This window comes from Podarcis tiliguerta (genome assembly GCF_965153285.1).
Source record: "Podarcis tiliguerta genome assembly, chromosome: 5".
Taxonomy (NCBI): domain Eukaryota; kingdom Metazoa; phylum Chordata; class Lepidosauria; order Squamata; family Lacertidae; genus Podarcis; species Podarcis tiliguerta.
In genome coordinates, this window is record NC_139538.1 from 69707169 (window position 1) to 69726308 (window position 19140).

The 19140-nt window shown below is 40.8% G+C and overlaps 1 protein-coding gene across 8 annotated transcripts in view; it reads right to left on the reverse strand.

The window, feature by feature from the left end:
• Positions 1-276: 276 nt before the first annotated feature.
• The window catches only part of MYPN (myopalladin), a 51325-nt gene continuing 32461 nt past the window's right edge, over positions 277-19140 (reverse strand). For 4 of the 8 annotated variants that reach the window (XM_083439897.1, XM_083439903.1, XM_083439900.1 and 1 more), the window contains 9 exons: positions 14129-14221; positions 10748-10969; positions 10189-10338; positions 9896-9978; positions 9556-9682; positions 8608-8815; positions 7470-7635; positions 6621-6754; positions 277-5767 (listed from right to left, as the gene is read on the reverse strand). In XM_083439897.1, the coding sequence (XP_083296023.1) occupies positions 5598-5767; positions 6621-6754; positions 7470-7635; positions 8608-8815; positions 9556-9682; positions 9896-9978; positions 10189-10338; positions 10748-10969; positions 14129-14221 (1353 nt within the window). In that variant the 3' untranslated portion in view covers positions 277-5597. The remainder of the gene's footprint in view (positions 5768-6620; positions 6755-7469; positions 7636-8607; positions 8816-9555; positions 9683-9895; positions 9979-10188; positions 10339-10747; positions 10970-14128; positions 14222-19140) is intronic. The other 4 variants (XM_083439904.1, XM_083439898.1, XM_083439902.1 and 1 more) reach the window with 1 other exon arrangement.

Sequence of the window (19140 nt, forward strand, 5' to 3'; positions counted from 1 at the left end):
AACCCCCTTTTTCTGAGTGACACACAGCAAGACAAACAATGGGATCCAAATCAATCAGCCTACTGGAATGCCTCTCATTCAGATGTGCATCTGATCTCTACAGTACTTGTCGTTGCTGATACAGCAATGGAATTGGGTACTGATCCAAACATATTCATCTGGTTCTTGCATGGACCTCGCTTGCTCAGTGAGGAAAAAATGTTTTGTGTCAAATCTTACCTGGATTGTTCATATGGAATTCCAAGTCACCTGCCAGTCAAAGAGATACTCACACAATGCAACTCTGAAGCATTTATTTAATGGAGGGAAAATACATTTGCTGAACATTCTGACATTTCCTTTTATATGCATTTAAAATATTATTTAAAATTGCAACATTTATCCCCCCCCTTTTTCCCTAGCGAAGGTATGCACCTTCGCATATTATGAAGATAAAAACCCATTTTAATGGAAATGTAACAACTCCAAATTGGTAGACTATAAGGCCACCGGCTTGTGCAGTATTTAATTTAACAGCTATAAAGTTTTGTTAGATTTTCCTTGTCATATTAACTCAGTTACAGTTTACAGAGGGTATGAGAACACTTCTCAGAGAACTGTGTTTAAATCCTTCTGGTGCAGCTTATTAAAAAGAAAATCCACAATTTGTATTACACATCACATTTCTCTGACTCAAAGCAAGTTTCCAACATATTTTGAAGCAGACATTGGTCAGCTGACATAATTTTTAAAAACAATTTTCAGTCATTCTAAAATATGAGGATATCAATGCTGCAAGGTATGTTCATGCTTTGCCTACATATAAGAACCACACAGGGTTGTTTGTTTCCCAATACTAAATATTTGAGTTGGTGAATCTTCAAAGCCTTCATTATTAACATTTCTGCAGCACACCCTCAATGTTGTGCTTTTGATGCTGCTCTCTGCTGGAACTCACACAGAGATTTGAGCAGCTATATTTTAAATAGTCTCAAAGGACAGGAACCAGCTTTCTGGCTTAATAGTGTTCTCATACACTATGTGCTGATTCTGGGGATGTCTTTTTGGCTTTGCAAAGTTTGTATTGTCTTAGACAAGCTCAGAAAGGAACAAAATACATTTATAAATATATGAATTTTGAAAAGCTCAATTAAAACCCCCTGCTCATTTTAGGGTTGTTAAATTTTATTGAACTACCTGAGTATACAAAATAATGTTTATTTTGTTATGAAAATTCTGTCCTTTTGCAGGTACATCTTTTGTTGCAAAAGCCAAAATAATTTGTTCATAGTGCAAAGGCAGTTTGGCTTCTGTTCAATGAAATGAAGGGGAAAAAGAGCTCAAACAATATTGCAGAAGAAGAAAACTCTGGCAGTGTATCTGTACTGCATTCTGGCTACATAAGTGAATGCAAATATCTTTTCATATGTTATCCACACAACTGATATCATAGAATCAAAAATTGTTGTATAAAATATTGTAAAACTGCCCTTAATATAGCTGTTGTTTAAGAAAAGAGCTTCACAGGGAGACTGCAATGTGAAACCACTGAATTAAAATTAAAGTACAGCTTCAATGCTATCAACTGCAACTTGAAATGGGACAAAGGTATTTATTACTATTATCACATTTCATGTGTTAATTAGCTGGCCTAATTCCAGGGTGCCTATCTTATCAACAACTGTTTTGTAAATTATCACCGTCTCTGTTCTTTATGCATTTCATTTTCCTCTGACCTCACTCCTTACAATCCCCCCCCCCCAGGTGTGTGTGTGCGTGTGTCTATATATCTCAAGATAAAGCTTCATGCATCTGCCGTGGTTGACTGTAGACAATAGAAGATTATGCCATAATACATATATTTTTAGTCTTTAAGGTGCCACAAGACCCTTGGTTGTTTTTGCTGCAACATACCTGACACGGCTACTAGTCTGGGAGGTTTGGCTGGGGGATCAACAACTGTCAGTCATGACTAAAATCCATTGAAATAAACTATAATTAAATCAGTTGTAACAAAATTCACTGAATGTTGACATTCACACATGAACACTGACAATTCTAAGTAATGTCTTTAATTTCCAGAAATATTTATATGCCTTGCATTTTTCAGATATACACAACCAATGAATGCTGCCAATCACGTATAGGTAATTTTCAACATTCAATGGTGTATACAGGCAACTCCCAGTTTACGTACATCGAACTGTTGCGCAACTATACATGCACACATCGTGCTGAACCTGGAAGTGACTTTTAAAATGGCAAAAATGGCCCTTAAAGAGCCCAGAAAAGGCAAAAGGCATGAAAACAGCACCTAGGAATCCCAGGAACCCTTTTACCAACAGCTGATGCCGGTGAAGAGTTGGAGTTGAGAAAGGAGGTTTGAAGGGAGTGATTGTGGTGGAATTTGGTGTCTGGTAAGTGTTGCTGTTTTTAAAAGAGTTGTTCAAGCATTTCCAGTGGTTTAGATGGTGTTTGCAGGCTTTTCCAACGGTATTTCAAATATACACAATTTCAGTGACGCTTGCAGTACCTCAGAACCAGGGTTTATTTTCAGCTGGAACTCAGTTCCAGTACCTCAGGTGGGAACCATTGCCATTATAAGAGAACAAGGGAGGCGTTAATGGTGAGTTCTGGCACCTCTTTTTCTAGAAAAATTGCACTGCTTAGAACGTAACCCATATGTAAATTGGGAGATAGCTGCACCTGACTTTTCAGGCTGGGCACAGCTATTGTCTGGAGCATTTACACATGAATAGAAAGGGTGGAATTCAACATAGTGTTAAGTGAATGTTCCATCAGTGCAGGGATTTCTGCTTGCACAATGGAACCCCGTCTAACTCCTAAATCTAAGGGAAGGGAGAGGACAGAAAGTCCTGTCACACAAGTAGAAATTCTTGCACTGATGGAACACAGTAGCTGAATACCCCTAACTTTAACCAAACTTTGGACATTTGCTGTAACATTTTTGTGTCCTGAGAGCAGTGTTTTTTCCTAGGGGAAACGGGGGGTATACAAGGGTACGCAGTACCAGCACCCTTTCCCCCCCTAGAAGAAAAGCACTGCCTAAGAGACTTCTCTGCTGTTAACATAAATCATAGTATTCCTTTGTTCTTGAAACAGCAATCCCCCATTTATTGCACCTTTCTCTACAAAAATGTTCATAGCAAAAATGACACAATATTATTTGTATTCAACACTTAAGAAGATGGACTCCATCTTTCTCTATGTGGGCAGTTAAAAGTAATCCTTAATTTCATGTACACATTCTGAGTATGATTTTAATTTATCAAAGTTTAGAATATATTTTGGGGACAAGTTCCGCCCACCAAGTTCTGCTCTTTGCAGAAGGTAGCACACCCATTTAAAAGCACTTGATCTCATGATATTAGTGCATTAGAATAGTCCAGTTTCTGGCCTAATTTAGAGAGCATTACCAGGCAACCCAGGACATTGTGCTGCCTGAGGTCCAAGATAAGCCATAAAGCTCTGTCCTTCACAAAGATAATGGCTGGTGGTGGGGAGGAGACTTAAGAGGAACAGCTAAAGCGCTGCTGCCACTGGCACCCAGCATTTGTGGCCTGAAGCAGTTCCCTACTTTGCCTATTGGTAGGGCCTGCTTGTTTATGAGAAAGCAGAGGATATGGTCTCAAATGACATTTCCTTCTTTTTGTACTCTGTCTTACTGACATCAGAATCAGACCTTGAGCTAACTAGCAATGATTGAATTCAGTTTCATATTCTGTTTTACTCTATCAAGAGCCATCAGGAACATCATACCAAACTAAGTCAACTGCCTTTCATTTGTATCAATCCTTCAAAACTTGCTCATGTTAAAAAGTCTTAGCATATCTTCCTTCTCCCGTCTATATTTGTAAATATTGAATCTCTGGCAGACTTCCATGAGCTTGATGATTCTTCAGTGAAAAAAGCTAGTGATCTCAGGTCATGTGTGTATGGTGGGTGCGGATGCTTATCACTAGTGCAGTAGTAGAAAATTCTCAGGCGCTTGGTTTGGATTAGAATTTAATTCTATTTCTTGGAAGGGTTCAACCTGTAGGGAGATTATACAGCCAAGTGGCTATTCTCTACTATTAATACCTATAGCAATCTTATTTTTGTGCTTTATGGGCGTCTTTGGCAGACCTGATGGCAACAGAATAATCCCTTAGCAATAAAATTGGAATCACACACTTGAGAAATAGCTTAAACATTAGGAAGATGCTAACACATATCCCTAGCTTTGAGATTTTGTTTAGAATACTGAATAAAACAGAAATGCAGTTAAACTGGTTAATGAGATGTATTAGTAAACACCTTTTGTGTGTGTTCATTCTGCCACATGCAAATAACAATTGTTTTTTCTGGGTGCAGGTGGGACATTTTACCAAAAATGCTAAAGTTTTGCCCTAGAATCAGATGCATAATTACCTCTTTGAAAACTGGGAGCTCTACTAGTACCCAAAATGAAACAAATTTATTTGATTGGAATGGGCTATAGTTTGTTTAGTACAGAATATCTGTATAAGTATTTTCTCATCAGTGTGTGTCCAAAGTGGAGGGGCGGGGAAGGAAGTAGGATGGTCAGGTGGAACTCAGTTATGTCCACCTGAAAATGTCGGGTAGTTATAGGTCCATTTGCAAAGTATTTGGATGGCATCCTTCCACTGTACACACACAATTATCCAAACCTCCGGCTGAGAAAGGAATTCATATCACAATGAAACAAAAATAACCTGTATGCTATTTATTTTTGTTTCAAATTAGGGAATTCCTAAAATGAGAAAAGAACTAGTAAGCACACTTCAAAATGCACATAGCAATGGTAGCTGTGGTGTCTATATAATGTGTGTTTTGTAGGATATAAGCTGTTTAATTGCACATGTTAACATCCAAACTATATGCATGGTGTTTTTCCATTAGGATTTGATACACCATGAGTACATAAATTCATGGAACATAAGCCCACAACATTTTTAAAAATGTTCTGCTGTATTTAGCGGTTCCTTTTTGAAATGCTACGCCTATCTGCATTCGCCAACTCTCTTATTGATGTAATTGTGTCCTCCTCCTGAACAGATCTTTCACGATTCATTTCAATTTTTTTTGCTGACATTTGACTTGTGCTTTGTGACTGTCAGCCACCTTTTAAGTATTATATTCAAAGTCATGCAGATTACCCTCTTTCAGAAGTCTCACAATGTCAATACTTCTCCTGGTCGTGTTCAGCTGGACGTCCAAAACCTTTACCATTATGCATTTAAGGTACAGTAGTTTGTTTGTTTTTTAATTCAAGCAGAAAAAAGTGGGCAGAGCTTTTTCTCTTAACAGCTTAAAACTCAGCTGCCTCCCCTCATAATACTTGGGAGGGGGAAAACAACAGAGCACTGAACTTGCCGCAGTGCATTCAATGCTACCGTGACCCCACAGTACAATGCTGAACTAAGTTCTTGTACAGTATGTTACTCACAGGAATTGCAGCAACCCTACAGTTACTTAACAAATACAAGTTGCTTGTAAACCTTGAGCCTCCTGGCTTGTACCTTCCATTCTTTTTCACAGTTCTAGTTACGGGGTGGTGGTTGTTTTTTTGCAGGTAAGATTGGAATCGGAGGTTTTTAAAGTTCTTCACTTTCTACCACAGGCTGGGATGGTGACGAAAACCGCACTGGATTCTCAACAGTCGAGAAAGCAGAAAAAATGTCGAGTCCTTGCCCCGAGAGATTTGCATATCGGGTGCCACCAGGGCGAATCTTTATTGGCTGAGGGATCTGTTGATGCCACTGGGCTGGAGCCAAAAGCAACAACAAAAATCATAAACACCGTACACGAATCTCAAACATCTCTCTTCAATCATACATAAAGATACTGAATGTCTACCCCTACAAACACACAAGTTGAAACCTAAGAACTAGTGGGAACATGATGTTTCCAGTTGTCAACTGTTCCCAGGCTACTCAAATTAGAGAACTCCCTAGTACAGGGATGGCTAATGCCTTTTGTGGCCAAGGGTAAAATGGGCATGGCAGAGGCACAAAAATGGATGTGGCGAAAGCAGATAATAACTTACTTTCTACTCCCCCAGGGCCAGTCCCTTCCCTTCCTTAATCCCACCAAATACATTCTATTTGTTTGTATCCTGTCTTCCTGACTCTTCGGTATCCAACTTGGAACAAGCTGCTTCTAAATTGCCTCCCCATTATCTAAGTTGCTGTCTTTGCTAGTCACCCTCTGTTCAAAGCTCATCCATATATTCTACCTGGAATCTCAAGAGTCTCAGTTCAGCTGAAACAGCATAGCCCTGAGCAAACTTATCTCCCTTTATTATGTCAACCAAGCAAAAGATCTCTAAATTAAAAGGACAATGCTAAATTCAAGAGAATATCCCAACAGAGGAATAAGATGAGAAAAGGCAACAAGCTACCAGCATGGAATTGGTACTGGTGAATTATATCAGTTCAATTATTTTATTACTGAAATCAGGGCTGAGGAAGCTGAGCCCCCATCCTGATATTGGTGGGCTACAAACTCCCACCACCCCTAACCATTGGCCCTGCTGGCTGGGCCTGATGGGAGTTGAGTCCCACAACACCCAGATGGCCACAGGTTCTGCATCCCAGACTTAAACTATACCTACTTACCGTATATGTCAAGTCTAGCAGTGCAAGAGACGATACCAGCCTCGTTTTTTGCAGACAAAGTGTACCAGCCAGCATCTACTTTCTTAGCGGGCTGAATCAGAAGGCAAACATACCCTGTAGCATCTTGATGCATACTGAAAGCAAAAATACCAAGGGTTCTTGTGTTATGCGCTGATATAACTGGGGCTGTTATAACCATACAAGGAAAGGAAACTACACAAATATTTTGTGTAAGGCCTGGCTTAGTACCCAGCATCTCTAGGTAAGGTTGGGAAAGACTTCTGTCTGAAACCCTAGGAAGCTGCTGCCAGGCAGTCCTTTCAATGTTCACATCTGTCCTTCTCTCCCAGTTACAACAGTAGTAACCATGAGAAAGAAAATTTTCCCAGTGCACCTAAATTCTTAGACTAGAATAGGTGTCCTGGAAATGAGATGTTGCATTGCTCCTCTTGTATGGAACAACACTAAGGAACGATACCTTTTCTTACAAACATTTTCTGTGTTTATATGCTTGTTTACTTGCAAACATACATAATACATACAAAGTACATGCAGCCATGGCCAATTGTGGTTGTTCAGTGCATGCTTACGCAGCAATTTACAGGCATAAAGACTTCTGCTGCAGGATCCCTCTCTTTAATAGGGCAGTCTTCTTACACAAAACCTGTATAAACAGAGCCATACATGCTCCAGCCCTTATGGTGGATAAAATAGACTTCATGTTTGGAACTTAGTCCTTGCTGTTTCTTAGGCCTTATGCAGGATAATATTAACTTTCCTGAGCAAGGAAATGCCTCCCCACTTGTAGAATGTCAGGTATTATCCCATTTTTAAAATATTTAAAGCTACCTCATCCTCTCTCTATGGGGAGGAATGGTGTCATTGTCTTTCTTCCAATAAAAGACTGGGGGTGGCATTCCAATCACTCTGCATTCTAGCCGGACTGGATGTCCTTCTGGTACTCCACAGTTCTGTAATTTCTCAAGAATCACTGGAGCTTTCTTAACTTCTTTTTCTGGAAAAGATGGAACCAAAGGCTTGTGTGATTCTCCTATCTGGTTTCTCTCTCACCCCTCACCCTGCCCCCAGCTCCACTGGACCACATTTTAATTCAATGTTCACATTCAGACCTGCAAACAAAATTTATAATGCTACAAAATTACTCATGTGATTCTCCAGGGTTATTTGGCAAATTGCAGCCCACCATCGGAAACAATACAATTCACAACAGTATCGTTTCTGGAAGTCCCCAAAATATGTGTATGTCTGTTGGCAGGGAGAGGGCATGAGTACAAACCTCCTTACAGCAAATACACATTTTTCTTAATGGAAATTGCTGGAATTGGCAGACAGAAGCTTGATCATTTTCAGCCCTGTTTTCCTCCTGCCATGTTCATATCACTATACCGGATTACATATTAAAGTTCCCTTCCTCCAAAAAAGGCGCTTCCTCTGGAGGAAAGGAATCACTGATAGCAGTCCACTGTTGATTGATTTGCTTTTCAAAAAACAAACATGCATTCTGCCTTTCTTCCAATATACAAATAAATATACAAATATACAAATTAATATAATGCTGTTGTCACACCCCCCCTACAGGAGGACCTGTAGTGCCACATCATAATCCTGGATTTGTGTGATGTCAGGGTCCAGTAAGAACGGCCATGGCATAGGAGCTTGAAGGGAAGGGGATTTGGCTGCCTTCTCCTTAAAGGTCCACTGATGGGGGAAGGCCTTTTAAAATAGGTCTCCTTGTGCAAGTGTCCTAGCTAGGTGCTTCTTACTTTCATGTAATTCCAGCAATATTCTGCATGACAAAGGTTGGTTCCATCCTTCAGGTATGAAATGGGGCAAGTTCCCTTAGTATCAAGAGACACAATAAATTCAAATAATGAGGATTTTCATTTGCCTCTGTTTTGGCCAACGGAACCATGACACTGCAATGCATGATGTAGCCTCTGCATTAAACATCAAAAAATAGCCTTACCTACAACACTAAGCTCCAGGCTGAATGAATTTTGTCCTGTTTTGTTAGTGGCAATGCAAGTGTAAATTCCAGCATCGTTTTGTGTAAGCGGATCAATAAGCAGAGAGTGCACTCCTGTCTCTCTGACCAGCATCTTATGAGTGGTGTCTGGTAAAACTGGCTTGCCATTCAGAAGCCACATCAGGTCAGGAGGTGGTAACCCACTCACCTAATAGACAAACAAAAAAGCAAGCAAACAAAAACCAACAGTGACATTATTGTTGTTGTTGTTGTTTATTAAATTTCCCCATCCATGCCTTTAAGTAAAACAGATTAGGTCCAGAGTGAGATTAAAACATCCATCACTTTTTGTTCCATTTCTGTTTTGCTCCTTGGTGCTCCAAAGATTCTCAAGAGGAAACTGTGAGGAAATTCATGCCATCTTTGTAAGTTACAAGCTTTAATGTAGGATGTGGTGCAGGGCTGGAAGAGGGCCCCCACCCCTGATGAAGTACAGTGTTAAAGAGGAACAGAGGGTGACAAATTCTGTTATGCCTGAACTGGGCCGCTGTGCTGTTCATCTTGTCATTCTTTTTTTTTTGCGGGGGGAGCAGCAGACCATGTCAAAAATATATTTTTTATGATCCATTTGCTTATGTTGTCATTTATTCCTTCAAAGAGTGCATTTTGTTCATTTCTACTTGTAGTTACACATTTGGGTTGTATGGCTGTGACAGGGGCAAGAAGAGAGTTGGTGGCTTTAATTACCTCTGCTCCCCTCCAGGCTTGTGATTTTCTCTGGGTTGAAAGTTTCCACAAAAGCCAAATGTTTTAAATTCACATACTGATAGTTTGGAGTTTTGTTGTTGTTTTTTTGTGGTGATCAGCCTGAACCCAGCCTGCGCTGATTTTCTCTGAAGAGATGATCAAATGCTAACGCAACAGGGCAAACAAAGAAAGCCAGCCAACCTTGCAATCCAGTCTACAAAGCCGTCCTTCGTGAGCTACCATGTCCCCAGGTGCCTGCAGAAAATAAGGCCGGAAAAATCGCTCCTGGATGGGTTCCTTATCTCCTTCTGGTATACGGGATCTTCCCCTGCAATGCAAAAACCTGTAAACATGGGATGAGCTTGGGAGGCAGGGCTGCCATCTTAGAAAAAGATGAACTCCCCAGCCAAGCTTAATCTTTGGGCATCTCCCTCCGTTCACTGCTGGTGAACCCACCATAGCTTCAGTTTGCCCAGTTCACTCATGCTTACCTCACAATATATCTACACACCAAGGATCAGGTGTTGTTGGTTGTTTTTACCTGTGTGACTGGATTGCTGTTGTTAATCTACCACGCATTGGAGGAGTTTGAACCAGTAAGTGACCAGAACAGCTGATTCTCCCCTGTCAGAACGATATAGGAGAGAAGTAACATGATTCATTAAATTGTCTCCTTCCTCACTGCTGTTGTTGTGGTGTTTAAGACCAATGTACGGTTATGCTATAACAGTGGTACTAGTCAATTAGACTTTCCAAAGCTATGCAGCTTTGTACACAAGTCTAAAGCTTGGGGGAAGGGGTGCAATACATTTTTAAAGGGAAGTAAACCCTTACCTGTGGATTTGCAGCCATGAATGTATAGTTCCCATCATCATCGTTCGTGGTCTCTTCAATATGCAATGAGCATGTCCCATCACCCTCCCTGATCATCTTGAAATGTCCATCTTTCTTTGAAATCTGCTTGCCATCCTTAAACCAATATACCTGTCATGATTGTAAAGAAAGGAGACTTAGGCTGCACACTTACCTGTGAGAGTAAGTCTCACTGAACTCAACCAGACTACATTCTACACCATTGTTGCGGTGCCCCCGAGGCTCTGCCCCCAGTGCAGCTGAACTGGTTGTGCTCTCCTAAATCTGTCTCTGATAGTTGCTACAGCTACAATCCTATACATACTCGCCAAAAAGTAAATCCAACTGAATGGAGAATGGTTCATTTCTTCTCATGGGCTACTTCAGATTGAACAGTCCACCAAGAAGCCCTTCCCCACCACATTCAAATTAATTTACTAGGTGATCACAAGGCATTGTACTCTAAGCCTTCATATACACTATACATTTAAAACACATCTCCAGCATGGTCTTCCCTTTTGGATTTCTGTGCACCACCTACCTTAGGTATAGGAATTCCAACAATTTTGCAAGTGAAGGTAGCAGGGTACCCTTCCAAGACACGGAAATGCTTGAGTCTCTTGTCGAAGATTGGGGCAATGCACTTGCCCGTAGGGATCTCATCATGCTCAACTTCATCATCTGATTCATCCACTGGGGTACGTTCAAGGCGAAACTCTATTTCGTTCATCAACCTCTGCTCAAAGCTGGAAATTTTATATTCCTGCAATATAACCCAGTGGAGGGACATGATTAGTTACAAAAGTTGTACTCCAATATATTGCTGAAATCACACTTCACAGCAGATACTTCAGTGTTGTTTCCTCCATCTTCATAGAGACTGGCTGTCCCCAGAACCAAGCAGTAGGACCTTTCCAAATGAAACGTGTGCATTGAGACATGACTTCAACCTCTGATTTTACCATGGGTGAGATCAAATGGGTTTTGGATTTCTCCATTCCATTCCAGCTTCCTTCCCTTGCTCTCCCCAAAATGAACTGACAATGCCTTCAGACCATCACTATTTTGTGTGAGACTTCAAGTGTGTACTAGAAATTTAAGTTTTTTTGCAATTAAAGCGGATTAAAAACGTTCTGTTGCCCTAACACAATAAATCTACTTATAACACCCCCCCAGACATTTTGCAGATAGAAAAGTGACAGGAAAATGCACTGAAAAGTGTAGAATGAGCAAGCGATTAACAGAAAATATATAAACACCCCATAAGCAAATCAGTACAAAAACCGAACAGACTGGACATAGTGTAATATCCATGTAAGCTTCAGGCAAAATAGGATAAATGCTCAATAAGCATTTCATTTGGAGGCACCCTGAGTTATCCTGAGTCTTGCTCCTGATGTCACCTGGCTAAACTACAAAGGGTTAGAGGCCTGCAGCCTCATGAAAGGACACAGCATGTACATTTCCTCTTATACTTGGTTTGTTTCCTGAGGCCCCAATTTGTGACATTCTTCACCTTCAAAAAATAGGAGGATTGCACAAAAATAGTTCCTGCATGTGTTGGCTTTTGTCAGGAGCACTAAACATTAATGGAAGTCCATAGATAGCAGAGAGGACACAGTTACTCTACCATCACACAGAGACTGGCAGGTTGAAGCTTCTTAAGCATCAGCTTAACACCTGACTAGGACTAGGCAAAAGGTGGAAGATATTAAACACAACTCTTCCCTCTTTTTTTAAGAAAAGTATTAGAAGTTGCAGGGAGTCCCCAAATTTGATCAGGAGTGTGGCACTGGGGGAGGGGATTCAACCCCTTCCCTCATGACGTTTTCCTGCATAAAAGCACCCCTCTCCCACTCCAAAACATGTTTTTTCCAGTGGGGAAAACCATGCAGGCACCCACCATATGATACCTGTCCGTGTGCTAATGAAGAGTTTAAACATATGTTACGTGTGCTGTTATCGTGTTATGAAATAACCAGACATTTCCCCTTTAATTTCTCCCTTCCCCGGGAAAGTCTTGAGAGCAGTATACTTAACTGCCTTCCAGGTCATGGATGCACAATGTTATGTAACTGAATTAGTTATAAAAATTTGTATCCCAAGCTAAAAATAACTTAGATAATTGTTGACAGGTACTTCCATGACTCATTTGACTAGATCCTGTTTACTACTGAATTATTGTTTATATAATACCATTTTGTACATTGTATCTCTGTTTTTAGGATACTGTTTTATTGTTTTTATGGTGTATTTTTGTATTCAGTATTGTACTCCTTTTAAATAAATAAATAAATATTGGTTGTTTTAATTTTGTCCCAATCTATCTTAAATCTGACAACGAGAACAAACAAGTTGATAGTGGGCTTTATTGTGTGCGTTATTTTTTTAATGTCCATCTTTCCTCCTTGCATGGAATCAAACGTTTGTTTTTGGAATTTGAAGGGCTATGGACTACTCTTAAACCGAACTTCCTATAAATCTTTCACTGCAGGGCAGATAACATCAGGACAGTTTTAATTGGGAAAATGCTATGTGGTGGGGATGGTAAAGTCCCTCTTCCCCCAGTGCTACAGAGAATCTTTCTTTTATTTTCCTCTCTGAGTGTGTGCGGGGAATCCTAATTATGGTTCTTCTGCATCACATTGAATCTGATCCTTAAAACATGTCCTTAAGGAGAATGGTTTTCCTAAGTTCATCCAACAGTGAAAGACTGAGCCATGAAGCCATGAGTCCACCACTAGATGGGGGTCGTCAGATCACCTTTGGGTTGGCTGTGCTTCATGGCTTTTCACCAGCTGGCATGCAAAGCCTATCCTTCTAGAATTTCACCTTGTTTAGTTTTCTCTTTCATGAAGCATGCCTCAGCAAATTGCTATACAAAATGGAGCAAATTCCTGTCTCAGTTACTTGCTTCTGATGGTTGTTACAGAATGCCTTTGCAAAATAGAAAGGCATGAGCTTCTAATAGTTGCCAACTGAAAGCACTTATTCCATGGTAGTAGATAAAAAAGGTCAAACATTCTGCTTATTGCTTTGTGATCTAAGCCTCCAAAACTGCTAAAACTAAGGTCAGTCTGAACCAGGGAAGTGCTGGACCCCCAAAATCATATATTTCAGCTCAGTCAACAGATGTAGTATTCACATTTGAGGTAATTTTAAACTGGCTTAATATTTTAACTTTAGTATGTTTTAAAAGTATGGTTGTGAATTTTTCCCTTTTTATAAAATGCTTTGAGGGTTTTTTACAATCAAGTAGTACGGTACATAAATTTTATAAAATTAACTAATTAAAGGGCAAACTAGATGTGCAACAGGCAGCATATGTGTTTAAATGTGTGGGTTTCCTTGCAATATGCACAGCAACAGGAGCCCAGACCTCTCTTAATCATTGCTTTTGCCTCTATTGCAGATAGAAACCCGGGCATTTAATATGCACATATGCTCACTATGTATATTTTATCATTAAATGAGCCCTTTTTGTACCATGTTAAAACTGTAAAAATGTGAATTGACAAGTCACTCATTCTTAGCCTGTAAACTGGGAATAATAGTATCTCTGTGAAGTACTTTGGGATAGGATGGGATTATCTAGCTAAGTAATAACACATAGAGCTAATGTCCTTCTAGTATTTAGAGCTTCTTTACTGTATGGGTTTACAGAACATCTGTCTTGAAGTATAGCCTTCTTGTTCTTAACAAATTGGCAGCTTCATAATTGTCAAAAAACGTCAATTACTGTCAACTAATTGTCAAGAAGTATCATGGAGGTATTTTCTGTAAGAAATAAACACACACACACACACACACACACACACTCCCTGCCACTTCCAATTGTGTTAATGGCTGAATTTCAGATTTTCAAATTCTAGTCATCAGATTTACATATGGAGCCTAGATGGGAGGGTTAGCAGGGTTGTACCTTAGATACATCCTGAGCTGTAAAGTTGAAGATTGGGGTATCATTGCTTGGTCCCTGAAGCTTGCGAGCCAGATTTTCATCATAGGTTGCTCTCTGGTAGAGGGAAGTAATGGGATTAGGAAAGTGTTATGATGATTTATATGGGCATAATTTTAATAAAACCTAGCACAGGCAACAGAAGGGAGTTTCAGAAGTGACACGTAGTGTGGGGTTTGATTAATCACCCAGTACTGCAGTGCACACACCATTTCAAATAATTAAGAGAGCACAGAGTATTTTACAAGCTGGAAGGGACAGTTTAACTCCCAGTGATGTGAACTAAAAAGTCCCCACTGGTTAAAATGAGGAGCTGAATTGCAAATTCTGAGGTAAAAAAATAAATTCAGTTCCTTCTTACTACATGGAGGTAGTGGGGATGACTGAGAGACCTTCCTTTCTCCCCCCACCCTCTTGTAAAGTTTGAAACAAACACCTTAAAAGCAAGGATGGGGGAACCTGTGGCTCTCCAGATGTTGTTGGATTATAAGTCTCTCATCCTTGAACAATGGCCATGGTGGCTGGGCCTGACAGGACCTGGAATTCAACAACATGTGAGCTATAGGTTCCCTATCTTTGCTTTAAGTGTTCTCTGGTAACGGCAGAGGGCTTTGTATGGCTGAGGATGGCTGCAGCAGCCCTGTGGGCTAATTCTCCTTTGTACTTACAAGGAGATACCGTTTTCAAAATCAATAAAATGTTGCTTTTTGTTAAAATTTGTCCTTTTCTTTTGGCTATTTTGAATTTACTTAAAGGGGACTACGTGGTAGCATGGATTTAAACAGTAAGAAACATAAATAAAGCTTGGGACATTCTTGTTGTTTTGTTCATTCTCGTGTTCCTTAAAATATTATAATTAATTGGGAAAACTAACATTAATTCTTGGCATATGCGACTGGAAGATAAATCAGAGTATACTCTGTACTCTGTTTGCATAAAAGCATTAAAGAAGACTATAGCGCTCTGCTCTGCAACATTTTCAGGAAACTGAACAAATAAACCCAGAATTTCTCCAATGAAGTTGTTCGCTCCTGATACCAGTGGAACAAAAACAGTCAGATTGAGGCCTTCTTTCTGTTTCAAAACAGGCAGAATGCTAGGGCCCTGTAACAAAAAACGAGCAGACCCCGGTAGAAAAAACGATGGGAAGATGCACTGGAAATTGAGGGATAACAACACAGTGGGATAACTCAACACAGTGTCATCTAACCTCTCTGCAAACAAATTCGGATAAATGCTCAATAAACAAGTCATCTGGTAGCAATCAGAGCCCCTTCTATTGCAGCAGCTATTGTGTGGCTGGCAAAACACAAGGAAACTTCCCTGCGAATGCTATCCGATCCAAGCAACAAAGGCACATCTAGGGGAGCTTGACCAGTTCGGTCACACCAAGCATGGAGATTCTGGGGCGCTGCAACTGTGACATCCAGCAGAAGGAGGGAGTTGGGGAGGGACACACACACCAGATTTTGGCATTGCACAGGGCGCCACAGAAATTTGAGATGCTAAGGTCTGCCACTGCAAGCAACCCAGCAGAGGACATCCTTCTCTCTGATGGGGCCTCAGCTTTCAGCTCTGCCTGACCTCAGCACAGAAACCAATGGCACACTAGGACTGAAGTCAGAAGATGGAGCTGCTGGAACGACTAGCAAACTGCGGCTCCATTATTTTCTGTGAGAACTCTCCGCTTTCAGGAAAGCAAGGAGAGTTTGCTGAGTGGAGAGAAATACTTTTGTTGAGTTGCTAGGGAGGATTTCTGTGCACATGCTCAGTAGGGAGGAGGCTCCTTAGCAATTATTTCTGTCAAATGTTTTGGTGGACACAGAAAGCAGGTGTGTATCCTGAACTCGACACTGAAAGGTTGAAAGTGTCACTCCTGCCTGACTTTGTCACCGTGCCTTTCTTTGCTCTGCCCTCTTCATACCTCTTCTGGTTCTGGGAGACCAGAGGGGAGGGGAGAGCAGGAGGGCTTCCAAGCAAGAAGCATTATAGCAGCTCAAGCCAAAGGACTAAAGGAGGCCACAGAGCAGGGGCAGTCAGGGGTTTTAGGGTGGGGCAGAAGAAAAGAGAGGGGTGAGGAAACAGGGTAGTGGGTATTTATTTATTTATTTATTGTTAATGTTTCTATACTGCCTTTGTGTAAACCAGCAAGGCAGTGTACAACTGATCAGAAACAGTAAACAGAATTAAAACTATATCTTTAAAACCTAAGCCACTGGAGCACAAAATGTGCAGGAGGAATGACTTGTTGAGATGTCACTGGGCAGATTCACGTAGGGGCAACGTTAACATATTACACCTGCTTCTTTCATGCAGCTTCCCCTACCTCAGCTCAGGAAGACAGGTGGGAATTGAGGCAGGACACACGACACGGTGTGAGCAGCACAAGCAGATGCTGGCAAAAAGAGCAGCAGAGCTTCTGGGAAAGGTCAGCCCAATAAATTAAGCTGATGATTCTGAAGGGCTTTAGAACTCTGCTCTCTGCCACTCCACATTCAGCTTTTATAAAAACTATTCATTAAACCCAGATCTATCACTGATATAGAAAACCTGATTTTTAAAACATCAAGTGCTTTAAACATACTTGTAATACAACAAACTAATGAACAAACTTTTGATTGCTCACACAAACTACACTGGTCCCTTGGGTTGGCACCAGAATGCGGTGAAGTTGGGCATTTGCTGTGATGTCAAGATCTGCAAAGGGGCCCAGCACCCCAAAAGTGCAGCCATTCGCACTTCTTGTGGAGTGTCAAAAAAGGGTTAGATGTGGCATGTTAGTATGTTCCACTTCTCCCAGGTTAAGCGTAGGTGCCTGGTCTAAGGTACACTCCTCACCACCGCCACAAAAAAATATCCTACAGCAAGTACTTTTAGACCCCACCCCAAGTGGTCAATTGCTGAAAATATTGGGAAAAGATGAAGAGATGGAAAGAATGAAAATGCTTTGGATGAAACGACAATGAAGTAAATGGCAATCACAATCTACGGTATTACCACGGTAATTAAAGATGGTTAAAAATTAACATTGCGTATCACACAATCCAACGCACATCAATTCAGGAGTAAATATCAGTGTGTTCAGTGGGGCTTACTCCCAGGTAAGTGTGCACAGGATTACAGCCTCAAAGTTCTTGGCTCACTGTTCAATCACATCATGTATAAATAAATAGCTCATGCTCTCATCAGCACAAAGTGACTGTTGTTTCTAAAGGAGTTATTATGCTGTTAACATAAAGGATTGGGTGGTATTTCACAGTAGCCTTCTAAGAAATTCATCTCACCACTTCAGCAAGTACAGACTTTAGCATCTATGATTCATCTGCAAAGACCCATCATGTGCCTGTGACTTATTAGAAGTGGTTTGGCAGGTGACTATGTCCCCAGAGCTGTCAACAAACCATATCACCTAAGTTATTGCCTGTGGGCAGTCTACCTCCAGGCTGATTTCCTTTTGTAAATATAAATATTTGGGCAAGGGTGGGGACAGCTGATTTACATGCACTGGTTGGCAGCTACAGCTAAGTTTGTATAGGGAGCCACTCGCAAACCCGCTGAAGACGAAAAATTGCCCCTGCATTGTCATTAGTACATTCCTATGTGCTACTTCACATTTATATATACAGGAACAAGGTCAGAGTTTAACTGGACTCCAAGTCACCACACTTGGCCCTTGAATCTGTTTTCAGCAACAGGGCTCAAATCTGGGTCAAGTGAAACAACAGTTAAAAATAGAATATATTTTAATGTGTGCAACAGTACTTTCCCCTACACCATGGAGCAATCACAGTCACTTATCCTGCAACTGCTCCCAATTCAAACAGGGCTAGCTATCATATTTTTCAAAGTTTCTTCTTAGGTGAGAGGAAACCCCATCCAAAACTCTGATTTTTAGGAATCAAACAATGTTCACTTCTCCATCACCCTCTTTCTTCCTTTCTTTCCCTTCTCTTGTACTACTTATGTCTAGAGGAATCATAAAACATTTGCCATGTGGTTACAAATACATTTAAATTCTTAGTCGCTTTGAGGCAAAACTCTTTTTTTTTTTTTTTAGAAAGTCACAAATAAGAAAAACTGCATTTCTGATATCCATTAGTTCCATGATTCCCTATTGGCTAAGTACTGCGGAGCCCCCAGTTTTTCAAAAGCCAAGCCATGGACTCCCTACTTTTGAAAATTTTGATATCTCTATGGTAGCTTTGTTGGTTCATTAGAACTAGCGGCAATCAGCAAATCCAGTTTACAAGTCTCCTGCATCCTAGGAGATCAGTGTTCTGGTCACTTGCAAAGACGCTATGAGCACTCAAGAAAGCTCATCTCTGATCTGAGAAGTGAATCAAAGAACTATATAAGCAGCAGAAGCTCTCACCACTGATCACTCAGTTTTCTGCCCTTCTGAGAAGTCACTAGACATTGTCCACACAATTTCAAGCCAAACTCCATTTCCTTAAGGATTAGAACCCTTAAAAAAAATATCAAAAAAGCACCTCCCTGACAGATCTCTCCTCCACCTCCGCCATCCCTCCAATAAGTTTAACAGGAAGCAATGAGCAGAAACTGCAGTGCTAAGACTGGCGGTGAGAAGAGAAGTGCCTTGTGGAGCAGCTGCAACAGCCACTGCCAACTTCATTTCCCCAGAATGCCTCTGGACTAGCATAGCAATCCAGAAGAATTCTTCTCAAATTAAGATGGGGTGGATGCAGCCTCATCTGGTACTTCTCTTCACTGTGCTGGGATGAGCACTGCCAACCAGAAAATGGCTTTAAAAAAGGATGCCAGAAAGCAGCAGCAGCAGCAGCTGTAGCAGGTCTTGTAGCAGGTCCTGCCATTTGCCTCACCATACCAGACACTGATGCTGAACCTGAATATACACACAAGAGTTCTCATCAGCAGCCCTGCTGATAGTGATTAATGTTCTGATCCTAAACATTAGGCCAGTCTATGTGCCTATAATGCCAGTAAAATGTCACACT